This window comes from Brachyhypopomus gauderio, chromosome 7 (genome assembly GCF_052324685.1).
Source record: "Brachyhypopomus gauderio isolate BG-103 chromosome 7, BGAUD_0.2, whole genome shotgun sequence".
Taxonomy (NCBI): Eukaryota; Metazoa; Chordata; class Actinopteri; order Gymnotiformes; family Hypopomidae; genus Brachyhypopomus; species Brachyhypopomus gauderio.
Window position 1 is genome coordinate 11262498 of NC_135217.1, and position 8214 is coordinate 11270711.

Below are 8214 nucleotides of genomic sequence, written 5' to 3' on the forward strand. Positions count from 1 at the left end.
ATGTCCAGCACTGTGCCACACTACCTGTATTCGCAATAGACACATTCAAGTTGATGTTTAGGGATTGTGGCAGTTTCTGTTTGCTCAGAAAAAAACACCCAAATTGCTTAATGGTCAGGGCATTCAGGTATTTCAGGCTGAACACAAAGTTTGATGAGATTATTCTGATTAGCTGCACCAAATAGCCATGTGTCTGCATCAGATTTATGCCAAATGAAAATGACGAGTGCAAAAATGTAGCCGAGATGCAATTATTCAGATTTTTACAAAAGCCTGCCAGTCTGGAATATTACAGAATAGGTAATAGGTGTGCATACTATCTTTACTCTTGGTTTACATTTTATTCCATTTTATTTTATCAAGATGATGAGGAATTTTGTTCATTCTTGGATTAAAATATAGAAACATTTATTTGGTCAAATTGAATGGGAACATCAGTTTAATTAGACTAGAAAATATAAACCAAACCTTTATGGCAAAAACTCATACTTGCAATTGGCAGTCTTAAATTGCCACAATTCATATCCTTTTAAAGGACTGGTGTGCAACTCTACAACCTAGAAGCATGTTCTTCCTTGTGTCTGATGCATGTTAAAAAGCATGTCAGTTAAATTACTGTCCACTGTGCCATCACGCTCTCCTTGTGAGGATTTATACATTTTTGAGGATTTTTCCTGTAATAGCTCTTCAGCTCAATATCCATCATCGGTTTCTTCTACTTTTTCTGTCGGCTCCATGATTTGCAAGCACTGGTCTGCAAACTCCACGAACAGCGGCTCTTGCATGGCCTTCTTCATGGCCTTGTCCTTGTCCTGGGCAGAGTCCACCTCCATCATCACCTGCCTCAGGTGTGGATTTTGTAACAAGTTCATCAGGGCCTTTGATTCACCTGCATCAACAGAGGGAATGAGGTGAACACCACATACCGACCAAGGTCTCAGAGTACAGGCAGATCTGAGCTGTCATATGGAATCATCTACCGATTTAGATGCATCTCATTAATGTCACAGTACACCCTCAAGATGTGTTAATCCAATACAATTTATCTTTTGATAAATATTAGGTTAATGACTACTGGCTACTGCAATCATAATATACCGTTTAATTGCCCGACATAAACACAGTACCTAATTGCTGAAGTCTCTGCAGGGGAACTCGGTCAGACTGGTTGTCCTCATCGAGGAGATCGTCAACGGTCCAAGGCTGTTCAGCTAAAACCACACGCACGCTTTTTGAAGTACAATACACCAACAACACAATGAATATGAAGGACAAGTGTCGTAAACACACCACCGCTATGTCGGATATCTGGAAACGGTGTCTCGTCAGGTGAAGCAGGGGGCGTAGTGTCTTTAATTGGTTGGCAGGAGTCTACAGAAAAGAAATACAAGTTACGTTTAAAACGTGTCCTCGTCTTTAGTAAAATATGAACCATCATTTGAGCAACCCCAATCAATACCCATTGACTACCTACAGAATAAAAGTCCCCATAAATAAGACCCCATACGTTGAAAATAAAACACCTACCATCATTTTTGTGTTTCTTGAAGCAACCTAATGAACAACTGTAACAGACAAAAAGGACACAGTCGACGTTTATATTTCAGAGAAAGCTTGCAGCTAGCTGACTTAGATGAATGATTTTTGTTATTTTAAGAAAGTAGGTTAGTAGGCTAGCTAGTTAGCTGGTTGGCTATTCAAACATAAAAGCAACACTGGTTACGTACACGTGTTTAATTCCAAATACTTACTATCTTACTCTGCATACAGGGCATCTGTATTTCGGAATTTGATCGATGCACACTCCACAAAGCTGCATGATTCCTTGATCTAGCGTGTCTAGCTAGCTAGATACGGTTTATTATTAAATCGACTAGAGAAATAAATTATATCTACATAACGATGTAACCGTAATGTAATTTAAGCGTCTAATGAGGGGGTTTACCCTGCACTTAAATAGCATGCGTTTTTCCTCTCTGACCATATGGAAGTTTTGAAGCATTTCCTACTTGTTCTCATCTACTTCCGGCGCAAAGGTCGAAGATCAGTGAGGTCACCGTGTCCTTCCACACGTGTTTCCAGCGTATTCTGTTGGTCTGCGTAGAGCCGCGGAGAAGGAGTCTCGTCTAAGTCACAGCCATGCTGAAGTCTCTAACACGTGCGATAAGTATCGCATCTCGTCTGTCAAACAAGGCCGCGACGGCGCCGGTGCCTCGGGCTGTGGAGCCTTTGGTAACGTCGGCATTATGTGGTCGTAACGCGGCGCCCACTCGCCCGTTCACTCGCTCCCTCTGGGTGATGTGCGGCAACAGCGGTGTGTCCGGACACACACAACTGCTCACTTCTAAACGTGCTCTTCCATCCGTATCGTGTGGCTGCGGGGGGCTTCACACAGAAGGTAACGTCTGAACGTGAGGTGTAACGTCCCCTTGTGTAACGGGTCATACGCGTTTCATAAGTTGTTTAGATCTATTGTACCCGGCGCTGTGCATTAGGTTAGCATATGGGCTAAATCCAGATTTGTGTCTATGCATGTATCTGTATCTTTAATAACGAGAACTTGCTTTTTGGTGAACATATCACTGAGTATTTTCGTCTATTCAGTTTAATGTATATATGTCAACTGTTACATGCGTCGCAAGTTAAGTGAGTTTCAGTTCTGAACTAAGCAGCAATCACAAACTCATCTGTGTCAACCATCACCAAAATCTGCCTTTACAAGTGGCATGTAGTGCACTGCAGACTAGTAAATGCTACAGGTCATTTGTTCTATGGATATCTGATTAAACCACAATAATTTCAGGTCACCTGTTATTCTTTGACATCATTTATCATTCTTGTGACCTTGACGATGATTGACACTCAAAAATCTAGACTGTCCACTTCGACTATATCATGCTCTCGTTGCTTTCAGACTTATGAACAGGTATGTGGGTGTGGCTGATTGTGTTTGCAAATTGCTCCCAATATGTCTTGCATACTAATGTCCCTCGTCTTCCAGGTGACAAGGCATTTGCTGAGTTTCTCTCTGATGAAATTAAAGAGGAAAAGAAGATCCAGAAAAGCAAATCCCTTCCCAAAATGTCTGGTGGGTGGGAGCTCCAGCTGAATGGCAGTGAAGCAAAACTTACCCGCTCTGTCTCTGGAGAGAAGTAAGACTTCCACACGCACGTTCACATACAAATGCTGCGTTGTTTCATGGGAAGAACCTCTACTTTGGCTGGACTTGGATATCACACCATGTGAATCACTTATTACTTGGGCTTGAAATTAGCTTTTCTTTTCTGTTTGACAGAGTGGCAGTGACATTCAATGTCAACAACAGTATCCCCCCACACATGGAGGAGGAGACAGAACAGGGCCAGAAGGCAGAGGATGAAGAGGTAAAACTTCCTTCCAGTTTAGGAAATACCCACAGAATTGTGCTTGACGTTAATTAATATGCCAGCCTGCAGTGTTGATACATATCAAACCCACAATACTGCAATCTAGGAACACACAAACCTCAGAAATTAATCAACTTTCGAATGTACAGACGATTTAAAAATTTTGATGTATGGTATCACAGGTGTTTGTATCTTATGTAATTGCATTGTTGGCTTATTCACTATTAGAGTTCTCCAGGGACACCGTGACCTTTTATCTTTTTTTCATTTCGGCTCCCTTGTTTTTCAGCCTGAAATTGTCTCAACGCCCAACTTTGTCGTTGAAGTCACAAAACAGGGTACCAAACATTCCTTGGTCTTTGACTGTCATTTTCCAGAGGATGAGGCAAGTACCCAGCTTCTGTTTTCATTAAACTTCTTATTGGACTTTAATTGCCATTTTCCTACCCAATACTAATCAGTTATATCCACACACTATATAGCTGGTAGAGAGAAGATGCAGACTAATGCTCCTCTGTAGGAAGAATATCATGCATGCATGAAGATTGGGGATACATGAGGATTTTAACAGACATTTTAAGGGTGTAAATCTGACCGATATAATGATGGGTTTTGTCAGGTGGGAATAGGTGAATGTGGTGATCTGCCCATAACATGAAACTTTGATGATCCAGAGACTGTTTAATGCTCACTGATGTTCTGGATGTTACATCTGAAGCTGTTTGTCTCTGAGCAGATTAGTCATGGCGAGGGTGAAGAGGAGAGCGATATATTTGCCATACGGGAGGTCAGTTTCCAGCCTGAGGGAGATGAAGATTGGCAAGAGACCAGCTACACACTTAACACAGACTCTCTAGACTGGGTAAGTCCCTGATCGTATACTATAAGTATGTATATTTTTTTCCTTGCCACCTACCCTACCGGGTAGCCATTATACCAGTCTCAGGGTTGCCAACTTTTGAAGATCGCTTGGAGTGAGATTTGTTCCTGGAGGAGGTGGCGAGTGGGGGGGACACAAGTTGTTGACGGGGTGGAGTAAAATGGACACAAATTAAGTGTTATATCGCGATAGATCGATCGCCAGTGGTTGGCGCCAGAGCGAACTAGTAACTCATTGAATCATGTATGTGGATCAGCGGTAAATAAACTAAAAACATTTTTCCGCGTGAGAAGACAGTCAAATGCGTGTGTCTCGCGCTCAATGCGTGAGAGTTGGTAACCCTGCAGTCTGTAAAACGTCCTGGGATGTCAACTGTCTACCCAGGTTTCCACTACTGCGCATGTGCGTTAAGGACAGAGAGGCAGACACAGCAGTTTGGAGAGAGAAAAAAAAAAAACGACGCACCGACTATTAAATTTTAATAGTCGACATAATCGTGACTAGTCGACAATCATGGCAACCCTAGTTCAAACTGACATTTTGTTGCGTATTTTACCTATTAGCACTACTTGTGCCACACAAGTCTTTTCATATTTGAGTGCTTTCTCCCCCACACAGAAGAATAGACATTTAAAACCAAATCTGGAACTGGAATGAAGTTGGGGAGAGGAATGTGCCTAATAATTGTAGTGTCATTTCTACAGGCGCTGTATGACCATTTGATGGATTTTTTGGCTGACCGGGGCGTCGACAACACATTTGCGGACGAGCTGATGGAACTGAGCACGGCTCTGGAGCATCAGGAATACATCAAATTCCTGGAGAACCTCAGTAGCTTTGTCAAATGCCACTAAGGCTTAGGAGTTTGTCTTCAGTTCTACCTGCTCTTCTAGCTAATCTGCAATATCAATGAGTGTGAAATAAAGGCACTTCAGCAAACATGATTTATACTTTTTATTATTTGAATAATTTAAGGAGAACATAATGCGCAAGCTAGTCCTGGACCCTGATTACACTAAATCTACATGACTCTTCTGACAGTTTAGGCCAAATTCCCTGCACTTCTGCACGTACAAAACCTGTACGATACATTATTCCCTAAAGGGATGCTACAGCGTTGAAGTCCCCCATCCACCCACCCTCCCTTGTATTCATCTTTACATCATTGTTAGGTGCATTTTAAAATAAATATTTCAAACAAGCTTGTAAGCATGATTCTTGATTCATTTTACTCTTTACCCCAAACACCCACGGCAGTCTGGGGAGCCAAGCTCAGCTAAACACAAAAGACCTCGGTTCTGATTTGATCTATGTTCATGAATACAACTCCAAACCCATAATTCTAAAGATTAAATTATTACATGTCTGAGTTGTATAGCAATCAATATTGATTTTAGTGAACATTTCTCAGTATTAGAACATCTAAACCTTAATAGCAGCTGGCACATGAATATTGCAAATGGAGGTACTTAATGTTAAAATGACTACTATAGCTTTATTATTTCACAGAAATAAAACAAACATTCACAAAGCTCCCATGATCCTCACTGTTGCACAAGGGTCAGTCATAGAATGATGGAGAGGTAATCACACACCTGTAGATAAGAGATTTGGAGAAGAGAATTAATTTAATGGGTTCTCTTATACATGGTTAAACATTCATCACTGACATGCTTTGGGCTTCATATTTAAGATAAATAAATCTGATTGCAGATAAAATGAAGGCCAGCACTTCATGCTCAAATATATACGGTCATTAATGCTACATAATAGGATATTTGAGATTACCTTGCAGCTTATCATAAGGTTTGGTGAACCATCCATGTGGGAAGTCACTGAGAATATGGGTTTCTGGAAACAGTCTTCCATGTGTTCTGTGACTCTAGTTTCAAGCAGATGCTGGAGCAGCTCAGGTGTGATATTCCTACCCTAAAAATCATTGAAATTCAGATAGAGAAGTCAAGCTTGGCCGATACAGTATTAATCATTTAAATTCCTGCCTGATCTAGAGCCAGGTTTACCACAAGGCAAGTTTATTTATACAGCACCTTTCATAGACCCTAGCAACTCAAAATGCCTTACACAAAAATATATAAAAGCTTATTACAGCTTCCATTTAGAAACAGCACAACAGCTAAATGTGGCCACTCCATGCTTAGTTTGTATCTTAGGCAGGACTAGTTCTTAAATGACCCAGGACTCCAGCCCTACCTCAGCCCAAGAATGCCTCTTAACTTTCTACCAAAGCAGCGGTAATGATGGTAAGGACTTTACTTTTGAATCAGTCTCAACACTTCAAGTAGCATGTTTGGATTTACAGGGACTTCCAAGCTGCCCTGCAACTCACCACTGTGTTGATATAAATTCCACAGGGACATGAAGTAAAATGACTGTTCACGGTCAGGTTATTCCTGTAGCACACACAGAACGCAGCATAAGCAGAAGTTACATTAGGATCTTCTAACTGCAGATGAAGATATTGCGGATACTCACCTTTGACACACAGGGCATATGAGCTTTCCTTCTTCCTCCATTCCATCCACCACAGAACTGAAATACTGCTCTTCAGATTGCTGACCTCTGTGGTATTCCTCTATTATAAAAAGTTCTGAGGAAAAGGGGTTAAGGTAGAAAAATATTATACAAATAACAAATGTGTACAGACTGTTTAATTATCTGTTGCTTGCAATCACCTTGAGATACGAGTTCCTGATGAATTTCCTCTAGAATTGCCAGTTCGTCATATTCTTGAACGACACCGAACAACTGTGGATGAAACAGAGGTGGAAGTGAGGAATTTGTGGACCTTTCGACCATCATGACACAAAAAGACACGTGTGGATCATTCACTAAAAAAACACACAACACGTACATCTCTGACACCATCCTTCACCCATAAAGAAGGCAGCATTTGGCTGGCGACCCGCAGCGCGCTCCACTCCACCTCCATCACCTCGTGCACGAGCAGCGAGCTCTTCGACTCTTCCGCGCTCGTCCCCATCTGGCGGTACTTCTCCAGTAAGCGCCACCGACTGCTCTTCAGCCTTTCAACGCAACGCTGGAAAGAAATGTCAGCGTTATTTGATACCCAGACATTACTTTGATGCCTTCTTGAAAATATATCAGGAGCCATCTAATCAAATGTGCTAAAACCGAAACGCACCGTAACTACATTCTGACAGCCCAACTCGCTTTAGGTAACCTAGCTAGCTAACGTTAGCCAAGTGAGGTATTAGGGAGCTTAAATAACCTGTACACCTACAGAGGCCTTACCTTCCTGTACGTCTCCTTCCATGGTGGAGTTGTTCCCTTGTACAGGGACCTGTGCCTCTGTAACGCGTCCATACCTCGGTGTCAAACTCCGTAACTCACCGCAGTTGTAGCCGCCGAGACAAAAACAAGCCGCGCGCTCCCTCCGCCCAGTGAGCGACTTTTGAAGCACTCGACCCGGAAGCTATTGGTGACAGCTGGGGCGGACAGGACTGTTTTAACTCTGTTCGGACCGACACGTCTATATTTAACGTAGAAAGAATTCGTTATTTGACTGATAGGTCTATTTTATTTTATTTAAATGATAATAATATGAATAATATATTGTTTTTGTATAATGAAAAGAGAATAAGTCAATGAGTACATAGGCACATCTTAGACTAGACAATACGATTAAGAATAGCTTTTTCATGCAATTAAGCAATTTATTGTAATTAAGAACATAGGTCTAACTTTTAAAAACTGTCATGGCTCACGGAACGAATTCAACTTAATCTCTATGGAAAAAACTATATATTTGCAACAATAATATCAATAATATATATAATAATAACTATTATTATTATTATTATTATTATTACTATCATCACCATCATCATAATCATCATCATTTAATATTACTTTTAATAGTTGAATACACTACAGCAATAATAATTTATAATACCAACAATATAATAA

At 41.0% G+C, this 8214-nt stretch overlaps 3 protein-coding genes across 3 annotated transcripts; 1 reads left to right on the forward strand and 2 right to left on the reverse strand.

The window, feature by feature from the left end:
* Positions 1 to 391: 391 nt before the first annotated feature.
* Positions 392 to 2015, reverse strand: znhit3 (zinc finger, HIT-type containing 3). Its single transcript, XM_077011690.1, has 5 exons — positions 1752 to 2015; positions 1528 to 1565; positions 1291 to 1371; positions 1128 to 1211; positions 392 to 889 (listed from the first exon to the last, which is right to left on the reverse strand). The coding sequence occupies exons 1-5, from the start codon at positions 1817 to 1819 to the stop codon at positions 693 to 695; spliced, it is 468 nt and encodes a 155-aa protein (XP_076867805.1). The 5' UTR covers positions 1820 to 2015; the 3' UTR covers positions 392 to 692.
* c1qbp (complement component 1, q subcomponent binding protein) lies at positions 2009 to 5205 on the forward strand. The gene is made up of 6 exons (XM_077011687.1): positions 2009 to 2398; positions 3002 to 3152; positions 3296 to 3383; positions 3676 to 3771; positions 4123 to 4248; positions 4971 to 5205. The coding sequence occupies exons 1-6, from the start codon at positions 2140 to 2142 to the stop codon at positions 5118 to 5120; spliced, it is 870 nt and encodes a 289-aa protein (XP_076867802.1). The 5' UTR covers positions 2009 to 2139; the 3' UTR covers positions 5121 to 5205.
* On the reverse strand, positions 5206 to 7712 carry rpain (RPA interacting protein). The gene is made up of 7 exons (XM_077011689.1): positions 7540 to 7712; positions 7139 to 7324; positions 6960 to 7032; positions 6760 to 6874; positions 6614 to 6677; positions 6055 to 6195; positions 5206 to 5861 (listed from the first exon to the last, which is right to left on the reverse strand). Exons 1-7 carry the CDS (start codon positions 7609 to 7611, stop codon positions 5832 to 5834), a joined length of 681 nt encoding a protein of 226 aa, XP_076867804.1. The 5' UTR covers positions 7612 to 7712; the 3' UTR covers positions 5206 to 5831.
* Between the last annotated feature and the right edge of the window lie 502 nt (positions 7713 to 8214).

Bases quoted from the DNA above. Each gene is read 5' to 3' on its own strand.
- znhit3 (XM_077011690.1), bottom strand. From the start codon at position 1,819: ATGCAGCTTTGTGGAGTGTGCATCGATCAAATTCCGAAATACAGATGC. The intron at 1,212-1,290 runs GTGTGTTTACGA...GTGTGGTTTTAG, and splicing joins AGATATCCGACATAGCGGTG to CTGAACAGCCTTGGACCGTT. The intron at 890-1,127 runs GTACTGTGTTTA...CTGTTGATGCAG, and splicing joins GCAGAGACTTCAGCAATTAG to GTGAATCAAAGGCCCTGATG.
- c1qbp (XM_077011687.1), top strand. From the start codon at position 2,140: ATGCTGAAGTCTCTAACACGTGCGATAAGTATCGCATCTCGTCTGTCA. The intron at 3,384-3,675 runs GTAAAACTTCCT...CTTGTTTTTCAG, and splicing joins AGAAGGCAGAGGATGAAGAG to CCTGAAATTGTCTCAACGCC. The intron at 4,249-4,970 runs GTAAGTCCCTGA...TCATTTCTACAG, and splicing joins ACACAGACTCTCTAGACTGG to GCGCTGTATGACCATTTGAT.
- rpain (XM_077011689.1), bottom strand. From the start codon at position 7,611: ATGGACGCGTTACAGAGGCACAGGTCCCTGTACAAGGGAACAACTCCA. The intron at 7,033-7,138 runs GTACGTGTTGTG...TTTCATCCACAG, and splicing joins TGAAGGATGGTGTCAGAGAT to TTGTTCGGTGTCGTTCAAGA. The intron at 6,196-6,613 runs GTGAGTTGCAGG...AATGATTTTTAG, and splicing joins GAATTTATATCAACACAGTG to GGTAGGAATATCACACCTGA.